Below are 15,552 nucleotides of genomic sequence, written 5' to 3' on the forward strand. Positions count from 1 at the left end.
GGACGGCAGCTGTTAGCGGCATTTCAACCAGCAGGCCTGTGCCAAGAAACCAAGCTGTTTCCCAGTTGGTGTGTATGTCTTGGCCCCTCTTCGGCAAACGGTTGGTCCTGCTATTGGGACCCCAGTAAACATTTCCATTACTTTGGAATGCTAAGCCCCCCTTTAGCTTCAAACTATGTCATGGCCTTCACAGCTGTATGTCAGTCATAATAGGCATGTGATGGATGCTGCCCAACAACATGGCTACAGAAGGACCAGTTGTCAAGTGTCAGGAAGGCTTGGACTTCATTCCCAAACTATTTTCCGATAGTTTTTGCTATGGAGATTTACAGGGCTATCATACATAGAAATAACTTAGTGCAGGAACACAACAATAAACTCCTCGCTAAGTAAGTACACGATTGCCGCCTTTAGGCATATGTTGATTTTTCAAGTACACTGTGGAAGACTTTTGATAAAACAATATACTTCTGCTGAAAGGTTTTCTGATTCTGATGTTTCTTGTTTTCAATGTTGCTGATTCCCGGTAGATCACTCCAACGTCTTGGGATCTTTTTGGCAAGGTAAATTAGTACACTGACTCTTAAACTATGGATCCCAACCCTAAATGGGGTTCCCTTAGCTCAGTTGTTCTCAACCTGTGTGTCCCCAGATGTTTTGGTCTTCAACTTCCAGAAATCCTAACAGCTGGTAAACCAGCTAGGATTTCTGGGAATTGTAGGCCAAAACACTTGGGGACCCACAGGTTGAGAACCACTGCTTTAACTCATGTTGGAGCCATGAAAAATGTGGCAACAGTAAATGGTTTATAACCTAGTGGCTGTTTTAGACATTACTTTAGTGGTTCTCAACCTATGGGTCCTCAGGTGTTTTGGCCTACAACTCCCAGAAATCCCAGCCGGTTTACCAGCTGTTAGGATTTCTGGGAGTTGAAGACCAAAACATCTGTGGGCCCACAGGTTGAGAACCACTGCATTACATGAATCTGTTAGTAACAACATGCAGTGTTTACAGTGGACTCTGCAGGAAATGGTTCAGCTGTATTTCAAAAAAAAGGTAAATCAACCTGTTCAGCAAGGCCCAAAAATGTTTATTATCCGTAAATGTTTTATTTGTACACCTTTTTATATATCTGTATACTGGGATCACAAAAAAAATTCTCAGGCTAAAAGGGGTCTCAAGTGGAAAATGTTTAAGAAGCCCTATACTAGTGGACTGCGTGGGCAGGTGGTAGAAGCATGTGGTATTGATTTTTGGTGCTGCTGGCTTGTTATAGTTACCTATTTTGTCAAGTTCTCTGACATTTTAGCTGTCATATAGTGGTATGTTCTAGTACAGCAGGAGGTTCAAGAATTATCATACTAGGTGACACCAAGCCTAGTGATGCCATCAGGGCTGGCCCTGCTGAACCAATACTGTTTAGGTTGTGAAATTGCTCGATGGTTCATTTGAAACATGAATGATTTTTTTTCATGTCAGGAGCTACTTGAGAAACTGCAAGTTTCAAATGATTATGATGATGCTTTTTCTCTCTTAAAAGAAACTCAGCGATTTATTAATTTATTGTGTCAGAAGCAAATTGAGAATACAGTTATAATGTATTGAAAAACCACAAACAAAGTTAAAAACTTGGCATTATGCAACATTTCCTTTGACCAGAAGCTGGCCACTCCGAGTGCCTCTGATATTGCTGTAAGAAGGTCCTCCATTGTGTATGTGGCAAGGCTCAGGCTGCATTGTAATAGGTGGTCTGTGGTTTGCTCTTCTCCACACTTGCATGTCGTGAACTCCGCTTTGTGGCCCCATTTGTTAAGGTTGGCTCTGCATCTTGTAGTGCCAGAGTACAGTCTGTTCAGTGTCTTCCAAGTCATCCAGTCTTCTGTGTGACCAGGAGGAAGTTTCTGACAGGGGATGATGGGTAGCAGAGTGGATTCCAAAAATCATCATTCTGGTCTCACCGCCCCTTCTTCCGCAGGCTGAATTCTCTTGCGGAGAAACAGCACTGGCCAACAGAATTCCAGCAGCTGGAGGTTCAGTTGTAAATCCAACTGTTGTTAAACTTTATTTACATATTTACAGTTACATTTCCTGGCTTCGGAGCATAGCATTCATTGTCCATCTCCAGCGAAATGCTCAAGCCGAACTCCACAGATAAGATAACACACACATTCCTCTGTCCAGAGGAAGTTCCAACCCTCAAAGGCAGGAAATCAATCCTGATAGGTCATAACAATCACAACAGGCTGTCAGTCAAAACTAGCCTGCTGTTAACTATTTCATTACTGAAAATACACACTCTAGTTCATCAGCAGTAAACACTTGATTTACATTTCATACAAATACAACCATACTCCAACAGTTTCTCATCTGGTTTCAGCTACGGATTGAGGTTCCAGGTTTTAACCTGCCACTTTTGAACTCTCGCTTGCTGAGGCATTCCTGCCAGTATTTCTGTAGATCTTAGGAAGCTATTTTTTGATTTAAGGCATTGGCTTGCTGGCTGATATCCAAACAGAGAATGGGCCAGAGATGTCAATGCTTTGGTCCTTTCATTACAGGCTGCTACTTCCCAATAAATGTCAGTCAGGTGGTACAATACCGGCTAACAGTATAATTTCTCCAGTGGTATAGTGACTTGCAGCATGCAACCAAACAAACTCAAAGTGGTGAATAATGCTAAAAACAATACAAAGTACAATTTAAAACCTAAAGCATATATACACTAAAACAGAATTAAACCTAGAAGCATGAAAGTCTTGAGATCTATTAATTCATGGGTTTGAAAAACAATAAAAACAACAAAACATTTGTTGTTTCACGTTTACTGTTAGCTGCCTTTAAGTCCCTATGTCAGGAGAAAGGCAGGATAAAAATAAAGAAAATACAATGAATAAATGAACCATTTATTAATTTTTTTTAGTGCAGAGTTCAAATGCTTCAAAGATCTGTAATAATTGTTACACTCAGTCCTTGGTCTGACCTTCCTAAGCCTGTTGTTACCAAAGCATTCTGTTGCCATCATTTCTTCATTGCTCTCATATCTTTTTTTACATTCCTAAAATACATGCAACACTTTTAAAGCCACCTCTCTGAAGCATTCTTCCTGCTCATGGTGTGCATCCAATCCTGAAATCCACATTTACAATGCCTTCAGCTCGTATTGCTTCCCTTTGTTCCACTTAGCTAGCAAGGATTATAACAAGATACCAATGTAAAGTGCATAGTTACCATTATTATTCATGTATAACAGTGATTCAATGTTTCTAGTTGTACACAGTGCGACATGCACCCAGAACTCAAAACTGTGCCCATGAAAATCATAAAAGGTTCAGTCATTATGGCACTGTGTTTCCAATAATCCACAGGGACTGTCCTTTTAGAGCGGAGGTGCCCAATGCTGGTGCCCAATGTTTTTGGATCCAAGGGCCACTTGTCAGCTACTTGGTCAGAGTCATTTTTGGCACAATGTTCACTAGATGGCAGTTGCTATATACATGCATCATACCTTCCAACTGCCCCCATTTGCCAGGGAGTCCCAATTTATCCCTTGCTGTCCTGTTTTTTATATGCTTTTATAATGTCCTACTTTTTCTTTCCTCTTTTCCCTTTACCCCTTTATGCTCAGCCTTTTTCAATGCTGAAGTACAAAAGTAGTTTGCACTCAACTCATTTAGCAAGAGGAAAAGGGGAAGAAACAGGGAATCTTTCCCTTTTGCTTAGGTCAGGCAAAAGCAAACTGCTGTAGCCTCTCCTAGCTTCTCTGCACTTACTACAGTAGAGTCTCACTTATCCAACATAAAAGGGCCGGTAGAACGTTGGATAAGCAAATATGTTGGATAATAAGGAGAGATTAAGAAAAAGCCTATTAAACATCAAAATAGGTTATGATTTTACAAATTAAGCACCAAAACATCATGTTATACAACAAATTTGACAGAAAAAAATAGTTCATTACACATTAATGCTATGTAGTAATTACTGTATTTACGAATTTAGCACCAAAATATCACAATGCATTGAAAACATTGACTACAAAAATGCGTTGGATAATCCAGAACGTTGGATAAGTGAGACTCTACTGTAATTCCTTTTCCCATTTTGACCTTACTCTGATGTGTCTTGGCCATGCACACCCCAATTTCCATACAGGAGCCCCAGGTGGCACAGCAGATTAAACTGCTCAGCTGCTGAACTTGCTGACCAAAAGGTCAGCGGTTGGAATCCGGGGAGCCGTTTGAGCTCCTGCTGTTAGCCCCAGCTTCTGCCAACCTTGCAGTTCGAAAACATGCAAATGTGAGTAGATCAATAGATGCCATTTTGGCAGGAAGGTAATGGCACTCCATACAATCATGCCGGCCACATGACCTTGGAGATATTTACGAACAATGCCGGCTCTTCGGCTTAGAAATGGAGATGAGCACCAACCCCTGAGTCAGACACGACTAGATTAACATCAGGGGAAAGCCTTTACCTTTACCTATGGTGCATATCTGCAAATTAACATATTGTTTTCTTACCCCTGGACCATTAGAGGTAAGCCAGTGAGAATTAGAAAGCAGGACAGGGAGTACGGAGGGGATGGCTGCCTATACTCTGTTTCCCCAAAAATAAGACATCCCCTGAAAATAAGACCTATTAGAGGCTTTGCTGAATTGCTAAATATCAGGCCTCTCACAAAAGTAAGACTTAGTAAAGTTTTTGTTTGGAAGCATGCCCGCCAAACAGAACACCAGAGCATGCAGGGTTGGTAAATGTATGTACCATAGATTGTTGTACATGGAAATAATGGTAGTAACAATAAATTCTTGATAGGATTCACAGTTTATCTGTTTATGCTGGTTTGTGATGACAACTACTGTATAGTAAATAATCAATGTTCATTTTTTTAGTCAACAATAAATGTGAATTCTTTTTCATGGAAAAATAAGACATCTCCTGAAAATAAGACCTAGTGCATCTTTGGGAGCAAAAATTAATATAAGACACTGTCTTATTTTCGGGGAAACACGGTAATTAGATTCCATAGGTTATACACACTGTTGCTTTAGAAGAAATTAAAATATTGATTTAAACAAGCATTCAGATTATAGTCTCTTTGTCATACAGCAATTACTGTGGAGGGAGTCCAATTCTGCCAGCTCAGTTGCATTGCCTAAATCTTGACCTGACCTGGTATAATGTTGTTTATGATTTTGCTATATATTTGCTATTGTTATTATAATTTTATTGTCTTTTCAGTGTTTTATATTTTATCTTTAGCTAAGAAACCACCATGAGGATTATGAGCAAAAGCAGGATATGAATGCCTAAATCTGACAACAGTAAATAAAAATGCTCTTCTCAATTGTGCTGACTCTTTTTCCTATATGTATGCAAATAATACCTATCCTCATAAAATTGAAACAGGCCCTGAGTCTATGACACACACTTCATTAAAACACACCTGAGTTCACTGGATGTACCATCTGGAGAAGCATATAGGCAGTTGAACAGTTCCTGCAGCCCACAGGCAGAAACTGTGTATGAAACTCCACAGCTTCCTGTAACAATCGCAACTGCCTGTTGCATGTAATCAACATAATTTCTACACAAAGGCAGCAATATTCAGCATCCAGCACACTAATCAAGACCAGTCTTCAAACATAGTGTAAAAAATGAGATTACAGGGGAGAAACACTCATGTATGTAGTACGCAGCATGGCTGTGTTACTCTTACTTTGCTCCTTATTTCCGAGGCAACCCTGAGTGTGGTGGTGCAATCAAGTTAAATTGTTTTCTCTTCTTTTAAAGGGGAATAAATGGTGCCATCTGGTGGCTAAATGATATCACGAAGAGAAAGCAGACAGCATCGCTGATCTCAATGGCTTGAGATTAGACAACTTTCCATCTTTTTGACAGGTAAAATGTATACTTAGGACTTTATCACACAAATTTGCTATTACACTAATTGTATTATAGATGATTGTGGATAGATACTATGTTGAGCACAGAGCCTGGACTTAGTACTCCATTGCACTTTGTGAATTGTGTCTCATTGGACATGTCACTGAGAAGTGCTGCATTTGCATCCGGGATAAAAGGTAGCTTCACCTCAGCATGATTTTAGGATAGAACTATATGCAAATATCACTAAATCCCATGTTTGCATTTCAGGACTATAATAATAATAATAATAATAATAATAATAATAATAATAATAATAATAATAATAACTTTATTTTTATACCCCGCCCCATCTCCCCGAAGGGACTCGGGGTGGCTTACATGGGGCCTTGCCCGATACAACAATATAATAACAACAACAAAACAATAAAACAAATATCTCAACAATAAAAACATCAGCATCAATAAACAGTCATTAAAATCAACATATAGCATAAAATGTTAAAAACAGGAGACTAATACACAGATCTTGGCCAAAGTGCAGAATATTCCAAAATAGGGAGAGGTAGTTTCACAGCTAAATGGACAATAAAGTGCAATGTAATAATGGCAAAGCATCAACGATGGAGCTATTGTAGAACGGGCAGATAAATCAAACCCACAACAATTAATCATCAAAGGCCTTTTGGAAGAGCCAGGTTTTTAGGCTCTTCCGGAAGGAGAGGAGGGTAGGGGCCTACTAAAAGCAGTGTTTTTTCGTGTCAGAGAGAATTGGTGTGAGAAAATTAGCTGTCTGCAAGGATGTTGCCCAGGGGACACCTGGATGTTTTACCATCCTGTGGGAGACTTCTCTCATGTCCCCGCATGAGAAGCTGAAGCTGACAGACAGGAGCTCACTCAATTTATTAAAAATTTAAGAGAACAAATAGCAAAATTGGAAACGGATCATATAATAATTTAAGGGAGACTTCAATAGCGTGTTGGACACTAATATGGATAAAAGTAAAAAAGTAAGTAGGAGAAACAAGGACAAGATTGGATTACTACCAAAAAATTTCATAGCGTTAAAAGAAGAATATAATTTACAGGACATTTGGAGCAAAATTACAGGACATCTTCAGCAAAAGATTATACATTTTACTCCAATAGACATGAAACATGGTCAAAGATTGATATGGTTTGGGCTACAAATACAATTGCCACTAAAGTAAGTAAGATACATATCCTTACCAGCAGAGCTGCCCCTAGGTGATTTTGAAGAGTAGGCAAACAGAATTTTTGCCCCCCCCCCCCATTTTTGCACACCCCCCCAAACCAATAGCTCTCAAAAAATGTTGCAACATTCACACAAATAAAAACCCCCCACTTGCCTTCCTTCCTACAGACTTCAGTGGAGGCGGCGGGGGCGGCGGGTGAGGCGGTGGTGGCGAGGAGCAGCTGCCCGCTGCCTGGTCGCCTGGTGTGGTCCTCATGCCTCGCCCCCAACTCCAGGACCACCTGCCACCATTCTGCCCCACGCCCACACCCAGGCCTCTTTCCGCTGAGGCGCTGCCAGCCCCGTCACCTATGTTTGTGGCTGACTCCATGGCCAGGCCTACAACGCCAAGGTCCGCCACCCCAGCCACCCGTCCGTGCTTCGATTGCATTGTGGGCGATGGGACTCCTGTGCACATGTGGCAAGTTTGGTCTTGATCAGTCATTGGTGGGTGTGGTAGTGGTCTCAGGAAGTGAGTGAAGATACTGTAAATCTCATTGTCCATGGTACATGTCCCCCACTGCACCAGGATGTAGAAGGGGTCATTGGGGCTCTGTGTGTCAAGTTTGGTGTTGATCAGTCATTGGTGTGGGTCATGGTAGTCTCAGGAAGTTAGTGAAGGTACTGCAAGTTCCATCATCCATGATACATCCTTCCCCACACCACACCAGGGTGTAAAGTGGGCCACATTGCATCTTTGTTCCAAGTTTGGTCCAGTTGTGTCATTTGTGGGGTTCGCAATGGTCTGTGGGAGGTGATTCGGGTGAAGGTACTGCAAATCCCATAATCCTTGGTCTGTCTTATCCCAAACTTCAGCAGCATGTAAACTGTGTCATATGGGCTATGTGTGCCAAGTTTGGTTCAATTCTGTTATTCCTGGCAGTTGTAGTCTTGTCGGGAAGGTACTGCAAGTCCCATCATCCTTGGTCTGTCCTCCTCCAAACTGCACCAGGATGTAAAGGGGGTCATGGGAGCTCTGTCTGCCAAGTTTGGTCCAGTTCCGTCACTTGTGGGCATGGCAGTGATCTGTGGGAGCTGAAGCGATTGAAAGTACTGGAAATCCCATAATCTGTGGCCCATCATCCCCAAACGGCACCAGGACATAAAATGGGTCATGGGGATTATGTGTGGCATGTTTGGTCCAGGTCCGTTCTTCCTGACAGTCACAGTGGCCTGTGAAAGTGGCCTGCGAAAGTCATTTGAGAAAGGCATTGTTTTCCTGTGTTCCAAGTTTAGTCTAAGTTTAGGGTCAGCGGGGTTCGGTGGGGGCAGGTGAACTACAACTCCCATATGCAAGTCCATCATCCATGGTCCATCCCACTCCAAATAGTGCCCGGATGTCTAGGTCATGGAGACTGTATATGTCAAGCCTGTTAGAGTGAGTAGGCCGAAGCCTGCTGGTGGTAGTTTTTTGCCTCAGTAAAAACTGAGGGGGGGGGGGGGGTAAACCTTCCTTAAAAGGAAAGGTTAAAAAGATAAGTCATTATTTTCTCTTTAGTCTGCTGTGAATAGTACTGTGTCCCAATGAGCCAGGGAAAAGCTGCCTTCTTTGGAACAATATTGAGGGGGGAAGATGGCGTCCTCTTTTGGGGCCTAGCAGGGCAGAGCAGCCTGCAAAGGCCGATACATGTCAGTAGAAGCGCTGAAGGGGGGTGAGGTGAGGGGGTAGAAGTTTTCATAAACATACCCGCAACCATTGTTTAAAAGGAAGCATTAAAACATAATTATTTTCCATCATTAGTTAGATTCAGAATGCTGTGAATGTGTGAGTGAATTGTAATTCCTATCACCCAAAGTTTTTATTATCAGTATGCACAGTCGGCCATGTTGGGTCTATTTGGTCCAGATTCGTTGTCAGTGGGTTCATGGGTCCTAGGGGTTATGTGTGTCAAGTTTGGTCCAGGTCCGGCCTTCCTGGTGGTCCCAGTGGTATTTTTGATTACAAAAGTGTAGGTCGAAGGCTGTTAAGTGTACCAAAGCTAGAGTCGTTCTGAGGAGAGAGAGTAGGCCGAAGCCTGCTGGTAGTAGTTTTTGCCTCAGGCATCCCAGTGGCCTGTGAAAGTGGCAGCCAATCTGAAAGCTGGCAGATACTCCGCCTGGCCAATCAGAAAGCTGGCACATTATTCCGCCTGGCCAATCAGAAAACTGATACATACAAACATACATTCACTTTTATTATATATAGAAGATAGATATAGATGGAAGAAAAGGTTATGACTAAACCCCTATACCATATATAATAGATCATGAATGGAGAACATATACAGAAAATAGGGACTGCATAAAAATAAAATATGTTATATGTTTGAAAATGCCTGCAGTTAAGGGACATCAGCAGATACATTAATGAAAAGGGTAAGGGAATAACTAATGTTAACATTAAAACACATACATTGGTACTGAAGATATATACAGCTGCCTGGAGGAAAAGCCCTGCTATAAAAAAGTCTTTAATTCTATTGTACTGATATTCAGGTTTAGTATAGTATTATCCATCCTTTCATGCCTGGATATATCATTAATTCTGTCTTATAATTAGACTGATTTTTTTTTTGGGCGCGGGAGGGGGGGGGGAGAGGTCTTGCCTATTTTGTAAGTTTGCATACCATTGCTTTACTGAGGATTAAGTATGTGTGACCCAAGTGAACCCAATAGGTCACTGTTAAATATTTTCCAGTGAACCAAAAATCTATTACAGGTAGTTCCCATATTACAAACATACAACTTACAAATGATTTATAGTTAAGCCTTCCCTGTGCTATTCAAAGCGCATATATTTGTGTGTGTGTGTGTGTGTGTGTGTGTGTGTATGTATGTACGTACCATTAACTGAAAACACCTTGAAGACACACAAAGCACACGTTTTAAAATCCGATAGGACCTGAAGCAAAAAATAATAATAATCCTACAAATCAAGTCTGTTGTAATCCCAAATACATGGATTGTTTTTAACATGTAGTGATTTTATGCTCTTTAATTTTTGTATTTTTAGGTAAGTCCCCCCCCCCCCCCCCCCAATCTGTTGGAAGAAATATGATGGCGATTTTGATGAAGGCGTTTTCTGGGCAAAATCTGTGCGCTTGCATTTACTATTTATCATGTTATCCTAAATATGTCAAGGGTTTTCTCTCCCTGAAGTATATGGTGGCCCACTTCCTAAAGTCAGTTAGAATTAATTATTATTAGTCCTTTTCTAAGTATCCAGTGGGGTTTATATTAGCCAATTCTGTGTCTTGTGAGATGAAATTACATATAAATTAGTCAAATAATGAGTTCATAACAAGTCAGGAAATGTTCAAAGGTAAGTGAGCAAGTGGTTGCATCAGCTCAATTAGAGCACAAATATACAGTAGAATGAATAGGCAATGCCTGGCTTGAAATTACAGCATGTGAAAGGCAGTGGTTCTCAGCTTGTGGGTCCCCAGGTGTTTTGGCCTACAACTCCCAGAAATCCCAGCCAGTTTACCAGCTGTTAGGATTTCTGGGAGTTGAAGGCCAAAATGTCTGGGAACCACTGATCTAAGGGTTTCAGTAGACCACAAGCTAAACATACATCAATAGTGTGATATGGTGGCCTAAAAGTCCAATGCAATTCTAGGCTGAATCAACATGAGTAATGTCATGTCCTCTATTCTGCTCTCATCAGAACTTACCTGGAATATTGGTGTCCAGTTCTGAGCACCACAGTTCAAGGGGGATATCAGCATGCTGGAAAGTGCTTAGAGGGCAACCAAGATAATCAAAGGTCTGGAAGTCAAGCCTTATAAGGAACAACTTTGAGAACTGGAAAGGAGAAGACTGAGGAGTGACATGAAAGTAATCTTTAAATATCTGAAGGAATGTCTTGTAGAAGATGGAATGAGCTTGATTTATGCAAATGAATGGATTCAAATTACAAGAAAGGAGCTTCCACCTAAGCATTTGGAAGAACTTCTTTTAAAATAAAAGCTGTTGAACAGTGCAATAGACTGCCTCAGAGTGTTTGGACTCTGCATCCTTGGAGGTCAAGCAGTTTGGACAGGCGTTTTTCATGAGTTGCTATAATTGTATACTTCACATACGAAGGATGGGTGCTCTGTCATTGAAGACTATGGTCCGGAAATACACAATGCACCTCATATTGCAGAAGACTATATGATGGAAGGACAGAAGGCTTTCTGTAATATTTCTGTTATATATTTATCCCTTTTGCAACCCACTATGGATTTGACAAGAGAGCTGGAATTCTGAGGCCTCCCTGTGTTGTGAGTTCATCCTGTGTGTACTGGATATATTAAATGAGCCACACTACTCCAGAGAATTTAGGACAGAAAACATGTAAGCTTCCAGAGGTTTTTGCACTGTGGCTCCAATAATTCCTCACCATTGGTTATGGTGGCTACAACTGATGAATGTTGCAATACAACATCTCAAGTGGCACATATTCCTCACATACTGATTCAGAAGAATCTGGAAAAACAAACGACTCACAATGAGGTGGTTTACAAAGAAAACATGTCATTAAAATACATGACAATTAAAATGCTAACAAAAATAAAATGCAGCAGAAATCTTTCCTTTCTAGCAGAGTAATTTAAGTTATGATACTGTGTAAAATAAAAAAGGCAGCTTACACAATGACTCCCCATCAATGCTTCTATGATGGGTATAAACTCAAAAGTACTTCATGTCCCTAAATCCTTCCCCCTCACAAGGATTTACTCCAGGAACACATTTGCCCAACTACAGCATGAGTTTCTACAGTTGAAGTCACAAAACATTCAGAGGAAAAAGCCTATTTCAAGAAACAGTTCTCGTTCAAAGCAGTAATTTCCTAGATCATTATTCTGAATTTTAAAAGTTGTGCTTCTGCCCACAATTGTGTAAAGACATTTGAAAGCTTTAATTCCATTTTGCAATTCTAAATAGATCCTGCTAATTACTCATGTCATACACCCACTTCACATTTTTTAAAAATTTATAAAGCAATTCTGATCCATGAGGGAGGGAACTCCTTAGCATTCAAGTTTATTAACTCATTGCCTGTTCCTCATACTAATGTGTTTTCCATCAGTCACACGTCAGGAAACTATTTGCAAACGATTTAATATTCATAAAGTAATTCTGCATTTTTGTTTATCAGATGCTTATCACACAATGCCCAAAAGCTTAGATATAACATTTATCAAACTCTCTCCATTGTTGAAGACAGACTACCTTGTGTTCACACCATTAAACAGCAGAAAGAGGCCATGATCATGGGGAAAAACATGTGGGAAAAGGAGTGTGAGGGCTGTGACACTAACAATTTCAATAATTACAGATTTGCTTGATGTGTTAACTGAAGCCATAGTAGCTGAAGTTTCTCGCTTCTCCGTTGCTGGGAGTCTAGACAGTTCTCAGTTTGGACTTATTACATGCATTCTATGAAAAGGCATTCTCTGTCACAAGTATATATCTTAATGCCTTCTTCAGGAGAGTAGCCAGTTCATATTTATATAGAAAAACATATTCTAGCCTCTAGCCTCACTTCCCATTACTATTTGATTTCATGATATAGTATTATTAACAAGATATTAACAAGATATGAAATATACACTTCATACATATATGTGGGATTTTCCAATCCTTGATCTGAAAGTGTCCAGAGACATTTCTTACTTTGCCATATCCAATTATGACTTTGTACCACATATGTCTTGTAAGAAATGTAACAGAAACGGGGAAACAGTCATGACAAAGTAGCAATGGCCCACTTGTGATTGAGATGACATGAAACAATATTTGAACAAAAGTAAACAGACATGCAACATCTCAAGAAACCGAGCAAGTGTGGCAATACATTTATTGGATCCATTGGTGTCTAGACAAGCCAGCTCTTGATTTACTCAGAAATCTTTAAATGAAATAATTCAAAGAGAAGGAAATCAAATGGAAGATGATAGTTCTGGTTTGATGTTTCCTTAGTACTTCCAAGCATGCAGGCAAACAACAATCTATATTACTTTTCTTACTTCAGTATAGAGTAATAAAACTGGCACTAAAAATGTCCATGGCACTTCTATAATTTATGCTTTAGCTTCACATTATTACAGACACATTTAATAATATTTTTTCACATGGAAACAGACAAAATGAATTGAACAAGTCATAACATACTCCTGCCATAAAGTATAGGAATATTCCCCCCTCATTTTTGTCAAACTTTGAAGAGACAGCTTCAAATGTGAACCCAGAAATAAATCATTAAAAGAAACTCTGATGTGAGTTCTTATTTATCGACATAGTAACCATGAGAAAAATAGAACTTGAAAGTGCAACATGGTTTGAAAATGTGATGTAAACTCTCTCTTCTGCAAGCAAGACACATGGGATCAAAAGAATTGTAAGTATTAGTATAAAATTCAATATTATATAGAATTCAGCACCATAAATGAAAAGTGAGATAGTCACGGGCTTGAGCTGCTTCCTGCACAAAGTATGCCAAAAACATGTTGTGTTCTGCATTTCACAGTGTGGATCCTGCACTGTGCAGGGTGCATTCCATTACTACAGTTCAGCCACTTCTTTTCCTCAAAGCATAGCAATGAAGCTGACAAGAAGATCAGGTGTAATCCTCTTTTCCCCTTCTTCTTATCACTATTTCATATGAGTAGAATATTTGGCATTCCCTACATTTTGAATGGCAAATATTTATGGGTAGATTACAAATGAACTGTAACCCCTTTTCCTGTATATGGATCTTTCTATGTATTATAACTGGTCCAAAATGATATATCAGGTTATACGTAATCTCTCCTCCACACCTATGTGTTAAGTATATTTGTTTTAGTACATTATTCCTGCCATGTAGATGAAGGGCAGCTGGAGAGGAATGCAGGTCACCCATGGAAATGAAAATGAAGTTTGTACTTGATTCATTCTGTGCTTTTTTCATGCACTTTCTTCCAAAGTCTCGGTGCTTGTTTCAGGACACCCATGAAACCAAATATTCAAAGCACAGGTATTATTAGAGACTGTGTCCTGAATCCTTCTAGCAGTTTTAATTAAAGAGTAACCAAACAAAGGCAATTTACCTGATTAACCACACAATAATTCACCCAGCAAGCCTATTCTAGCTGAAACTACCAACATGATTCAGGCTTCTGACAGTATGCACATTAAGCAATATTAAAAAGCCAATATGAATGCCAACTAGTTGATCACTCAGAGCTTTCCAAATAAGAACAGCAAAGAATTGTGAAACTAATGGCTTAGACAGCAAATGTAACATAACATGTTCTTGTCACAAAGAGTGATAACAGACATTCAGAAAATGTGCCCATCTTCTTTCAAAAGCATTTTATATTTAATAAGCAGAACTAAATTCTCACTGTCCTTTTGCCAGTCTATTCGTGAGTAGATGTTTGCTCTTGCTCCCTAGGATCAAGCATAATGGATTTTTTCATATAACTACCAATTATTTTCAACTCAGTTTCTCAACTTCAACACACATTTCTTGACTTCAATGTTCTCTAAACCACAATTTGTAATCCAGATATTTTCAGCTATGACAGTTAGAAAAAGAAAGCCCGATATGAGCTCTGGTGTGCTAACATACACTCTAGCTTATAATTACGCTGTAAAAAGGGAGAGTATAGTTTTGCAAACTATCAAGAGCAATGCTTATTGGATATATTTGGAGCCAGATTAAGAGACATTGGACAAAAAAGAACTCAGAAACAACAAAAAGGTAGAAGTGCTACCTTTCCCTTCAGAGGTGTATTTAATATTTGTAGCTTTAGAAACCTTAGCCCTTTTAAGATATCAAACATAAAAATATATTCAGCAAAGAAAAAGAAGACTGCCACAGTTTAACAATTTATTGTTTGTGAAAAAGCCTGCATTATGAAAAGTTCTGTAGAAACAATTTCTCCTGTTTTCAGGTTTAGATTACTCAAAAGTAGAAGTTTGTTGTTAGTGAAAACTCCAGTAGAAACAAAATTCTGTAGGAAATAATCTTGGCACACAAAGTAAAAGCATTTAAACTTACATCTGAAGAGAGCACTACCATGCAATACTGGACAGAAAAGCCCATTGTGAATAGCAGATACTCTCATTATTAAGACATTAACATGGAAGACACTTAAACCTGCTTTATATAAAGTTAATTGCATATAAATATGGTCTCACCATCACTGGCAGTCTTTATAAAAGCCAGTTATTCAGTTTAACAGTTCTAAGTAAGTAATAGGCACTTTGCCCTTCTGATTTCCTCGTTCACCCATCAACCAATCGGAATCCATACCAGGGATACTGTACACTGTTATTACCTAGAAACAAAAAACAAAACATACTGGTTATTCATAAAGATACGTACCAATCTGCTCATCTGAATTATCTTCCCTGCTCAAGCAAATACTAGCCTAAACAATTAGGATGCCCCGGGAGAAGGT

At 39.6% G+C, this 15,552-nt stretch overlaps 1 protein-coding gene and 1 long non-coding RNA gene across 5 annotated transcripts in view; one reads left to right on the forward strand and one right to left on the reverse strand.

Moving 5' to 3' along the window:
* Positions 1–1,797: 1,797 nt before the first annotated feature.
* Positions 1,798–13,669, forward strand: LOC134298329 (uncharacterized). Its single transcript, XR_010005340.1, has 2 exons — positions 1,798–5,898; positions 10,785–13,669. It is a non-coding gene; the product is annotated as an uncharacterized LOC134298329 (long non-coding RNA).
* sh3glb1 (SH3 domain containing GRB2 like, endophilin B1) overlaps positions 12,946–15,552 on the reverse strand; it is a 36,830-nt gene continuing 34,223 nt past the window's right edge. For all 4 annotated transcript variants that reach the window (XM_008109293.3, XM_062978049.1, XM_003220111.4 and 1 more), the window contains one exon: positions 12,946–15,429. In XM_008109293.3, coding sequence (XP_008107500.1) covers positions 15,322–15,429 — 108 coding nt within the window. In that variant the 3' untranslated portion in view covers positions 12,946–15,321. The remainder of the gene's footprint in view (positions 15,430–15,552) is intronic.

The sequence above is a fragment of the Anolis carolinensis genome, chromosome 4 (assembly GCF_035594765.1).
Source record: "Anolis carolinensis isolate JA03-04 chromosome 4, rAnoCar3.1.pri, whole genome shotgun sequence".
NCBI lineage: Eukaryota > Metazoa > Chordata > Lepidosauria > Squamata > Dactyloidae > Anolis > Anolis carolinensis.